This window comes from Tursiops truncatus, chromosome 1 (assembly GCF_011762595.2).
Source record: "Tursiops truncatus isolate mTurTru1 chromosome 1, mTurTru1.mat.Y, whole genome shotgun sequence".
In the NCBI taxonomy this organism is placed as follows: Eukaryota; Metazoa; Chordata; class Mammalia; order Artiodactyla; family Delphinidae; genus Tursiops; species Tursiops truncatus.
In genome coordinates, this window is record NC_047034.1 from 1697993 (window position 1) to 1709530 (window position 11538).

The 11538-nt window shown below is 63.1% G+C and overlaps 1 protein-coding gene across 2 annotated transcripts in view; it reads left to right on the forward strand.

The window, feature by feature from the left end:
- Positions 1-7449, forward strand: part of CACNA1S (calcium voltage-gated channel subunit alpha1 S) — a 60467-nt gene extending 53018 nt beyond the window's left edge. The window contains exons 35-44 of one of the 2 annotated variants that reach the window (XM_033846898.2): positions 450-546; positions 819-921; positions 1674-1775; positions 2018-2142; positions 3478-3606; positions 4291-4541; positions 5662-5747; positions 6459-6550; positions 6728-6823; positions 6940-7449. In XM_033846898.2, coding sequence (XP_033702789.1) covers positions 450-546; positions 819-921; positions 1674-1775; positions 2018-2142; positions 3478-3606; positions 4291-4541; positions 5662-5747; positions 6459-6550; positions 6728-6823; positions 6940-7191 — 1333 coding nt within the window. In that variant the 3' untranslated portion in view covers positions 7192-7449. Of the gene's footprint in view, positions 1-449; positions 547-818; positions 922-1673; positions 1776-2017; positions 2143-3477; positions 3607-4290; positions 4542-5661; positions 5748-6458; positions 6551-6678; positions 6824-6939 lie in introns of both variants that reach the window. The other variant, XM_073799915.1, reaches the window with a different exon arrangement.
- Positions 7450-11538: the final 4089 nt, after the last annotated feature.

Genomic DNA, 11538 nt, shown 5'->3' on the forward strand with positions numbered 1-11538 from the left:
CGTGCAGTATCTCACTTAATCTCCCAACCTATGACACGGTCTCCAGCTCCGTACCAGCCCCTGGAAGTGAGCTTCCACCTCCCTTGATCCATACCCTCTACTTCTGTTAATACATCCCGAGAGCCCCCAGGCAGCTTGACTAAAACCCAGCGAAGGCTCCACCATGGGAGAAATGAGGTCCAGATTCCAGCCCGGAGATCCCATATCTGAGGGGATTCTGGCCTCTTACCACCCCCCCAAAAAGAGAGCCCGTTCCTGGTGGTGGGCAACAGTGAATTCAAACATCGTTTCTTCTTTAAAATGGACACTCAGCTTCCACTCCCTAAGCACGGTTGGAAATCAGGAAGCGTCCCCCTGTCTCCCGGCTCCCCCGCCCTCGGCCATTCTCTGAGCCGGAAGGGAGGTCTGGGTGGGGCTGCCAGGTGCACAGGTCTGGTGTCCTACCGCAGGGGCAGAATCAAACACCTGGACGTGGTGACCCTGCTGAGGAGGATCCAGCCCCCTCTGGGCTTTGGGAAGTTCTGCCCACACCGGGTAGCATGTAAGGTAACCAGAGCTGCCCGCGAGGGGTGTCCCCCACCTGGCCCTGGGGCAGGGACACTGGCGAGGGCCCGACTGGGTGAGTCATTTCAGAGCAGTCGTCTCCTGGGTCCCCACACGCCTGGGACCTAAACTCTCAACAGTGTCTCCAATTCATCCTCCCCTCCGTCACGGAGGGCGTAGCGCCCGGTCCCCTCCCCTGCCGGCCACCAGCCCGGGTGAGGATGGACCCCCGGCTCAGTGGTCCCGGCCTGGCAGTGAGCCCCCTCTCTGCACAGCGGCTGGTGGGCATGAACATGCCCCTGAACAGCGACGGCACGGTCACCTTCAACGCCACTCTCTTCGCCCTGGTCCGCACGGCGCTCAAGATCAAGACGGAAGGTGCGGGCAGTCCCCTCCTCTCAGGGGCTGAGTTTTCTAGCGGATTCTACCAGAATCTGAGCTAAAGGTCGGAATCAAGAGTCACGGGGAGAAGCAGAGGGAGGACCCAGGCCACGGCCACAACGTTCTCATGCCCCTCAGGGCACAGCGGGAGCCCCCACATTCTGCAGGGCAAAGGTCACCAAGGCTCTGTTCCCACACAGCCGGGTCTGATGCGGGTGGGCCAGGGAGTGGCGGGGTGAGCACGGGGGTGGGGCCACCCGGGGTCCGCTGGACCGCTGCTGGGTGCGCACGGGGCCCCACTGAACCTGCAGGCCCCCCTGCCGGGAGGACAGACGGGATGGGAGTGGGGAGGAGATGGGGGTGTCCCTCACACAGGGACCCAGCGGCATCAGAGCTACCGCCCAGGTGAGCAGGGCCTTCACAGGCATGAAGCAGAGGAGCAGGACGGCTGCCTGGAGGAGGCGGGACAGACCACGGGGTGTGGGGAATGGAAGGCTGCTGCGTGGGCGGAGGGGAGGATCGGGGGGCGACAGCCTCTCCAATCAGCCACTCCAGGTGCTGGAAGCCGAGGCCTGTGGGGAGTGCGTGTGTGACCCGAGGGTCAGGCGGCCCCGGGGGAACAGCGATGCCCTCCCCACAAAGCAGCCGCCACGAGGGAAAACCCAGCCAACGTTTGCTGAGCGAGAGGTTCGGGGAGTGCTAGGTGGCTTTGTCAAGTGCGGTTGGCTTGGCCTGTCCCTTGCCCCCAGGTAACTTCGAACAGGCCAACGAGGAGCTGCGGGCCATCATCAAGAAGATCTGGAAGAGGACCAGCATGAAGCTGCTGGACCAGGTCATCCCGCCCATAGGAGGTGGGCGCCGCTTTGGGAGACCGGGGAGCAGAGGCGGCCGAGGGCAGGGGAGAAGGTCGCTTCCAGGGAGCCCCGCGGGAGTCGGAGAGCAGCCTGGCCCTCTGCGAATGCCTTGGGTGGACCCCATGGCAGCCATCGGGGTCACATCGGCAAGCAGAGGAGGGGGGCGCGAGGGGCACCTGGACCCGGCTACGCTGACCCCAGCCTCAGAAGCCCACCGGCCCCTGTTGCCCCCCCTGCAGATGACGAGGTGACGGTGGGGAAGTTCTACGCCACGTTTCTCATCCAGGAGCACTTCCGGAAGTTCATGAGGCGCCAGGAGGAATATTATGGGTACCGGCCCAAGAAGGACACCGTGCAGATCCAGGTAAGCCCATCCCGAGCACCAGGGAGCTCCGCTGCTGAGATGCTCTTGAGACTCCAGCTCCCTCTCTGTGTCCTTGGGGGCAGCGGTGGAGGCAGACAGGGCAGGACGGAGCCGGGATGAGTAGGGGGAGAGATGACAGCTCTGGATGGAAGATGCTTCGACCTCAAGGGAAGAACCAGGAGCCCTTCCAGCCCTGCATGATACGACCCAAAACCATGGTCCTATCCCCTGAACACAAGGGAGAGATTTGGGTTAGATAAGAGCAGTGGTCTCCAAAGAGAACAGGTTTCCCGGGGGAGGGGAGGTGCTTGAAATGACCCATTGGGTGCGCAAAGAAACCTAGAACTTTGGGCTATCTTGCCTGTTTTTAATTTCAGTTTTTTATGTTAAGTATATCGCACATAAAGGATACATTCAAAAAATATTCACGTATTCGGGCTGTGCGTTCACAAATGTACCTCAATTTTTACTTTGAAACAATCTCACAATTTTAAAAGCTGCACGTATGATACAAAAAAAATGTTTCTTTCTGAACCGTTTGAGGGTCATTCCCATCAACCCAGAACAGGTCAGTGTGTATTTCCTGCCAGCAAGGGCATTCTCCTCCATAACCCTCCTACGTAACCACGACGTGGCCACCAAAATCAGGAAACTGATGCATGATTCCCACGGAATCCTCAGGCCCCGTGCAAGTTGCGCCAGTGGTCCCAATAATGTCCTTTATGGCAAAAGGATCGGATCCAGAATCACACAGTGCGTTTAGCTGTCATATCTCTTTAGTCTGTAGTCCCTCAGTCTTTCCTTGAAATGACGTTGACACTTTGAAGATTCCCAGCCAGTGCGTCCCTCGGTCTGGGTTTGTGCAGTGTTGCCTCGTGACAGACTGAGGGCTTGCATCTTGGACAGCAATGTCCCAGAAGTGATGCTGCATTGTCACTGCAAACTGTCAGGTGACACCAATCTTGCTTTGTCCCGTTGCTGGTGATATGAACTTTGATCAGCTCAAAAAATGGTATAACTGGCGCGTGCCCTCGGAAGAGATCGCTTGTCTAAAAGACTGCACTGAGGAGAGGACTTCCCGGCCTGGAGGCCTGGGCGGGGGATGAGACCCCTGTGAGGCCTAGAGAAGATGCCTTGGGAGCCATCAGGGTTAGGATTAGCCCAGCGGCAGAGCAGGAGCCCAGGGGGATGGAATGGGCGGGAGGGGGTGGGGCGGAGCTGGGCCTTCAGGGAAGCCCTGGTTGCCGGGATTAGGGAGACACGGGGAGGCCGTGAGAAGCAGTGCGTCCTCCCCTCCTGGCCTGGGGGGGCCGCTGAGTCCCTCTGTGTCCCCAGGCTGGACTGCGGACCCTTGAGGAAGAGGCAGCCCCTGAGATCCGCCGCACCATCTCGGGAGACCTGACGGCCGAGGAAGAGCTGGAGAGAGCCATGGTGGAGGCCGCGATGGAGGAAGGGATATTCCGGGTGAGTGAGGCCCCGGCCACGCCAGCGCGTGCGCGTTCCAGGCCAGGGAGCGGAAAGGAGGCCAGGAGCCCCGCCGTGCAGAACGGGGGGAGCTGAGGATACCCGCCGCCCTCACCTCCCAGGACTCTGAACCAATGACCTACCTACCTGAGGTGTCACGTCCTTCCCACCTTCCTCTGTCCAGCCTCCCCGGCCTCCCCTCCTCACAAGCCTGAGGCAACGTCCATCCATCGAAAGCCCCCGTTATCAGATGCCCCAGCTGCTTCCTGTCTCACTGTCCTTCCTCCTAGAGCTGGAGGGTCCCTCACGACCACCCAGCTGAACCTTCTGGGTTATTCATGAGGAAATGGTGGCCCAGAGAGACCGTCTGAGTCCAGTACCGCTCAGCAAGTTACTTTCGGAGGTTGGACTAGAGCCCGTCCTCCAGACTGCCTGGTTCCGGGCTCCCGGACACCCTGCATTTCCCGTCCCGGTGTCTGGTCCCCGTACAGTTCTTACGGGTGTCCCGCGTACCCCATCAAACCGAGAACGCCCCGAGGGCGATGGTCTCTTCTCCGGCCTCACAGCCCGCCCTGTTCTCCTCTGGCCTTGTTCCCGGCGCCGTCTGTCGTCCAGGGTGACAGCCCCCGCACATCCATCCCTGGTGCCTGGTCTCAGTCCCTCCCCTGTCCTCCTCGCCCCCAGAGGACCGGAGGCCTGTTTGGCCGGGTGGACAGCTTCCTGGAAAGGACCAACTCCCTGCCTCCACACATGGCCAACCAGAGACCCCTCCAGTTTACTGAAATAGAGATGCAGGAGCTGGAGTCACCCGTCTTCTTGGAGGACTTCCCTCAACATCCAAGCACCAACCCTCTTGCCCGTGCCAACACCAACAATGCCAACGCCAACGTTGCCGGTGGCAACAGCAACCATGGCAACAGCCCGGCATTTTTCAGGTAGTGGCGGCAACCGTCAGACCGGCACGTAGGGGCTGGGGTGAGACTGGGCAGACATGGTTAGTGGGCTCCGGGCCTTTGGGGGCACCCCGAAACGTGGAGGGTGTGCTTTGCTTGCCTTGCGCCCTTTGCGGTCCAGCCCACGCCTTGCTGCGCAGGAGGCCGGGCCTGGACGGCAGAGACGTGTGTAGCCGGCAGGGGGCAGCCTCGGGTCGGTGTCGGTCAGTGCCCAGCGGTGCTTTTCTTCCGTGGTCTTGGCGGGTCCGGGAAAGGCACACGTTAGGTTAGAAGGAGAGGGCGCATCCTACGAAACCTGAAGAATTAAGATTCAGCCCTTGGATTTGGGTTCTAGGTGGTTCCCATGTCGCCAACCCAGGGCTGAGTATAATCTGTGATTACATGAGTGTCAGGAAAAACAGCAGGATGAGCAGAGAGGGTCTCGGCCGTCGTGGCCTATGGGCTGGGCCCCAAGCAGAGCTTCTATTTTAGACAGCGGGCCCAGGGACTGGGCGTCTCCTTGGCCCGGAGAGGCTGGGTTCCCCTGTCTCAGGAATGGGCGGGACAGGGCAGAGGCCCGGGGAACCACTACTTCCCAGGCTGGGGCTGCCTGCACCCCCTTCTGGCCTGAGACCCCTCAAATTCAGCCCACAAGTCTTGGAGGGCGCCTGCACGTGGGGTCACCGTGGTGCTGGGTGCTGTGGACGTGCAGACCCGGCCCAGCCCCCAGAGGATTGCAGTCTTGTCGGGAGAACGTGCCATGTGATCCGACTGTGACCAAACGAGGTCAAAGAGTAGGTCCTGAGCAGGCCGAGGGCCCAGGACCTAACTGGTTACGGGCATGGAGGAAGCTTCCAGAACTGTGGGCTCTGGGCGGGACACCCCGCGACCAGATGTGAGGGCTCCCGGGTGATCCACGTGCACCCGAGGTTGAGACGCAGTGTCCTCAGGGGTGTGAGGCCCGAGCTGGGCAGGTGTGGGAGGGGCCAGAGAGCAAAGGGGTGCAGATGGGAGGAGAGGAGGCTGGCCTCTCCACAGCGATGGGCCTAGACCCAGAGGGAAAGGGTGTGGGGACCACAGAGGGCAGGAGCCCGTAGCCCCATCAGCTGTGCTTCCATTTCAGCGTCCACTCTGAAGGGGAGCTCCCAGGGGAGACACAGACGCCTGCCACCAGAGGAGGAGCCTCCGCCCGGCCCCAGGGGACCCTGGGTCAGTCTCTCCTGTGCTCCCGAGGGGCTGACCTTCTCGCAGGAAGGCCTGGGGAGCCGCTCTTCTGTCCAGTTGGGGAGCCTGTGGCCGGGAGGGCTGGGAGCCTGTGGCGATGGGAACCAGCTCCTCACCCAGGCAGAGGAACGGGGCCACCCAGGTGACTGAGGGAGCCGGAGGTGGGTGGTGCACTGCGAAAGGGCCCTCCCTGGCACACCAGGAAGCTCGGACCCCTCCACCCCGGCTGAAGACAGCCCTGGACACACTGACACCTCAGCTCTGCCTTTCAGCAGATGACCGGGCAGCCTCTCAGTGGGTCCTGGACCGCTGTGTGTGACAGTAGGGGCCGGAGGAGGCTGGAGTTCACAGGAGACCAGGGTGCTTGCTGTGTTCCCCAACACAGACGCACACGCGCACACACACATGCACAGTCACACACACACAAACATAAGATCAGCTTGGCCAGAGCTGGTCAGGCTCTGGTCCTGATCCCCTCCCGAACCCACAGGGACAGGGACCAGGGCACATAGAGTTGGGGGGATGGGCAGTGGGGAGTCCCGCCAGGCCTGGGGTGGGCTGGGCCTCGGCGTGTGTCACCCTTTAGGACCCCGAGGATCTCAGGGCGGGGCTGACTGGCCAAGGGGAGCTCTGTCCACCCAGGGCTCCCAGCGGGAGTCAGCAGCCCCTCTGGCCCTCGGCCCACCGTGCCCACAGGACCCCACAGCAAGTCCCATGGGGAGAGGCTGCAGGGACAGCTGCCCCGGAGGGCGATACGCGGCGCTCGGGCACCCGCCAACCCCTGCCAGGTAATGGGCCACAGGCCGGGGAGCTTGCAGTGGTAATTCAACGGCAGAAGGGACGGGACCCCTGGTCCCCGATTCCTGGGGATCTTGGCTGGGGCTCCGTCTGAAAAGCCGGGGCTTCCTGATCCCAGCGGGCTCCGGCATTCCTGAGGGGTCTTTGCTTCTGTGCACCTGGAACAGCTTGTGGGGACACAGTCTCTGGTTCCCGAGGAAGCGCCCCCCAAGGATGGTACCCCCGGGTGCCCGGCCCCAGCCATGGCCCTGCTGATCCGAGAGGTGAGGGGGCTAGGAAGGCCCTGGACTGCATCCCGGGGTGGCCCTGCAATGGCCGGGGGTGGAGAGGGGCTGAGGCTCCGCGGGAAGACCCACCGGGCCACCGCTCGCGTCTGCAGGCTCTGGTTCGAGGGGGCCTGGACACGTTGGCGGCTGACGCTAAGTTCGTCATGGCAACGGGCCACACCCTGGTGGAAGCCTGCCAGATGGAACTGCAGGAAGTGGAGGTGGCAGCCGCTGAGCTTCTGAAGGGACGAGAGACCCTGGAGGGTGTGGCCAGTGCCCGGGGGCGTTGGAGCCTCGGGTCCTCCCTGGGAAGCCTCGACCAGCATCAGGGCTCCCAGGAGACCCTCATTCCCCGCAGGCTGTGAAGGCCACGGCGTCAGCCTGGGCTTAGAGCCGGCATGGCCAAGGGTGGGGGGCTGGCGCGGGAGGGTTGGCCCAGCACGGCAGCCCCCCCCCGTCTCAGCAGCTAGACGGACAAACAGACAGGAACCACCCACAAGGTCAGGAGGTGGATGGACAGGCCCTTCTCCTCACCAGCAAGAGGCGTGATGGGATGGAGCTTCTGGGGTCATTCAAAGAGGCCTGGTCAGTGCCAGCGGTACATTAAAGTCTCCAGGCCCGCAACAGGGCACCTGTCTCTGTCGTCTCCTTTGGGGGCCCTTCTACACCCTCCGCACACACACACCCCTGCCGTTCCACAGAGGCCCCTCTGCATCGTCCTTCTGCAGGAGCAGAGGGGCCACCGTGGAGGAGGCGGTGCTCCTGGACGTCGCTGGGCAGCCCCCCGGGCAGGTCCCCTGCAGCCACCCTTCCCCACTGTCCTGGCCAGAGTCCACGGCCCGCCCGGCCCCAGAGCCTCGGGGGGGCCCTGCTGTCCGCCTGGGGGAGCAGGGCCCGCAGTGCCCCCCTCCCCTCCCGCACCCACCGAGGAGCAGTGTGTAACAGGACGAAGCACGGGCTGTGGCCCCCACTCCCTCCTGCGTGCCGGCTGCGGACACATCCTAGCCCCAGAGCACCGTCGCACGTGGTACCCGCTCGTTCTCCAGCAGCGGGAGAGGCCATGTTGAGGATGCCACACTGGAGGCCCAGAGAGGTGGCTCACGTGCCTGTGTCACACAGCCAGCCAGGGGCAGAGTTAGCACTGGGGTCCCACCAGCGCCCTCCCCTCCTCCCCGGGCAGACGCTTCCCCCGCCGTCAGCTCTCCCACTGGCCTCCCGTGCACCTCCTGGCAACCCCGCCGCCCAGACTGGGAGCCGCACGGGGCAGGGGGATGACGCCCCCGGTGCCCTGCAGACCCGGGGTCCCCGTCAGAGGAGCCATTTCCACTCGTCTCCTCCTCAAACCTCAGCACCAGGGACCCGCCCGCACTCCACCCTCAGCAAGGCTTTGTTCCCTCCTGCACAGAGATGCCCCCAGAAGATCCCTCCCACAGCTCCTGTCACCAGCCTGACGGACAGCCCGCTGTGCCCCTCGCTCCCCGCCCGGCCCCCCGACCCAGCAGGAGCCCGCTCTCCTGCAGCCGACCCTCGGCCAGCCCAGCCACCGTCCGCCCGTCCTCACTGCCCTCCTCCACCTGCACGTCCATCCTGGCCGTCCCCCTGCCGTCCAGCTACCTGCTGTCTACCTGCCGTCTCTCACCTGTCTACCTGTCTCTCCCCTGCCACCTGGTTAGTTCATTCCTGAGGACCACGCCTCTCACCTGGGCCGGCTCCCCTCCCCTGCGCTCACCTGGTGCCAGGCGGGCCGCCTTCGGCCCCACCCCTGCTCTGAGACCCTGGGAGTCCGAGCTCACCCAGTTTCTAGCCCTCGTGAGATGCTGTCACCTCTCCCTCCTTCCTGCAAGGCCCGTGGCCTTGGCTCTCCCGAGTTACCTCCCCTTTCCCGTCTCCCTCCTGCAGCCTCCCTGTCACCTGTCCCCAGGCCAGCCACCTCTCCGGGGAGGGGCGTCCTCAGGGTTCTGTGTCCTGCATCCTTGTTTCCCGCTGGCTCAGTCCCCCGGATGCTCCCATCACTCTCCTAACGCAGGGCTGACAGTCCGCACTGCGCGGCCGGCCCATCTCCTCTAGGCGTCGATCCTGTGCCGCTCCTTGTCAGCTCTGCGGATGTCCCACTCGTGCCCAAAGCACATCGTGTCCAAAGTCGACCTCCTCACCCGTCCCCGCAGCCTGCTGACCTCAGGGCCCTACCCCCTGTTCAACCCGGGAGTCTGAGTGTTGTCCGGACTCCTACCTTCCCCCACTGTGCCCTGGGGACTCCCCCTCCAAGTATTTCTCAAACCTGTCCCCTCCGCGTGTGACTTTCCTGACACTCAGTCCTCGTTTCATGCCTTGTCTATTGTGCCTCGGAACAGCCTCCCAGCACCACCCCCCTCCCTCCCAGCCTGACCCTGACCCTTCTAAACAGAGAAACCTGCCGTCTTATCCCCCAACGGAAAACCCTTAAAGGCCCCCAAAGCCTCAGAATATGGTGCAGAACCCTTGCCTGGGCTGCAGGCAGCTCCGACCCAGCCCTGGCCCTCATGCCGGGGTGCTTGCCCTCCCAGCCCCCTGCAGCCCAGCCGGGGGCAGCTGCCCGCCCCTCTGAGCGCCACATGCCGTTCTGGGGAGAAACTTCCCGAACCCTCAACCCCACGGACCCCTTGGCCATCATCTTCCACATCTCAGCTTCTCTAATACTTCCCGCAGAATGCATCCCCCGGAAGACCCCAAACGCTCGAGGTGGCCCAGCGACGGGACACGTGTTTCCCCATCGCGGCCGGGGTCACCCCTGCTCTGTGATGTTTATTTTACACCGGACTGAGGCCAAGTTCCACGAAAGCAGGAGCAGGTCCACCAGGCTGGCCCTTAACCCCAGAGCTGAGCACTTTTCAACACAGACGAGCGGCTCAGTCACTGTCAGATCAATGCAGGGAAGTGCTGAGAAGTGTGGCCCTGCCCCGGCTGACAGCCCGCCCGCCCAGGGCCACCTGCTCAGGGCTGCAGCCTCGCACCCTCACTGCCCAGTGCCCGGGGAGGCGGGGCAGGAATCGGCCTCCAGGGGTGCAGGCTGACTCCTCAGTTTCAGCCCCACCCAGCCAGCCGCTCCAACTGTCCCCTCCAATGCCTCCTCTTGGCGGGGAGCTGAAATAATCCCCCTCGCAGCATGGCTTTAAAACTAAATAACCTGGGGCACACGTGAAAGGGCTTCGTACGCTGCAAAGGTCTATAGAAGGATGTTTCCATTTACAAGTGGGACCGGAGCATCTTATATCAGTACCTAACCTGTACAGAATACCAACAGTACAGCAGGCCCTGCTCCAAGCCTTCTGCATAGATTAGTTATTTAATCCTCTTGATACCGAGGAAGTATCATCCTCCTTTTCCAAGTATGACACGGAGAGGACAGGTAATGTGCCCAAGGCCCCGCAGCGGGTAGGAGGGCCAAGGCGCGATTCAGCCCCACAGCCCTGCGGCCTGCGCCATTTGGCACGTCTGTGCCGGGCCTCCCAGCCCCCGTGACAGGTGTACACGTGCACACGGGCTCTGAGGAACCTTCCAGCTCTCACCCTTTCCGAAAGTTCAGGCAGTTTCCTCTGCAACGTGCAGGACGTTCTAATTTGTCAGAATGTACAAAATCTTGCCTCTCCCCGGCTCCCCTTCAAATAATCGCTGGGTTTCTCCATAGAGGGCCCCCAGGCCACTCAGGTAAAGTATAAAAGGAACACGGGTGTCGAAGGCTGAGGGCCCGGGGCCTTGCGGGGAGCAGGCAGGCCCCTCCTGTCAGCCGGGCCGTCCGACAGAGCCGGTGTCCAGAGGGGCTGGCGGGCCACCTTCTGTCGCCTGGGGGCACTGGCCAGGGGGGGAATCTGCCAGAGGGGGCGGGGCGCTGCTTGGGGAGGGGGGCGCTGAGCCTCCTGCCAGGTGCTGAGACCCAGGGGAGCCATCCCTGCCTTCTGGGAGGTGCGGAGCTCAGCTGGAGCATCTCTGGACCGAGGAGGCTGGGCTCGGTTCCAGGCCCTCCTCAGAGCGGGGTAGGGGGGGCCGTGGGGGGGCCGGGGGGGCTCCCGCCCCAGCTGTGGTCCCAGTGCGTTTGCAGGCCCGGCTCTGGATGGGGCCGAGAGGTCCCTGAAGCAGGGGCATGGCTGCCCTCTGCAGGGTGAAGGAGCACAGCCTTGGAGCTGGACCCACCCGTGCGGCCCCGAGTCCCTCCACCTGCCTCCATGCTCCGATGCGAGGCGCTCACAGACCCTTTCAAGCTTCTGCCCCTCGCCCTGTACAGTGGGGATAAACTCCTACAGTGCAGGCTGCTGGAAGGTGTGAAAGTGACCTTGGAAGGGCCCGGCCCTCAGTGAGCAGCTGCTGTTTCGATTCTGTCAGACGCTGGCTGCAGAAAATCCAGAGGTTACGACGGCAGGAGGCTGAGCGTCTCACAGGATGCTGGGCAGCTCGGCTCTCAGCCCAGCATCTCAGCGTCGGGCCTGGTCCTCCCACAGGCCCTGCAATTCTTAGCCGTAGCCCTCGGGTGCGGAGGCCGGCTCCACAGGTCACTAGAAAAGGCACTGACGACCCAGAGCTAACCTTGACCCAGTTTCTGGCATCTGATCCCAGTAACACGTCACTCCTGCCTTGGGACTGACGGCTTATGATGGCAAGTGACACTCCCCACTGCACCAAGGTTCCTGCTGCCGCTTTACCCACGAGGTGACTGAGGGGCAGCGTCTCCCAGCTGGAAG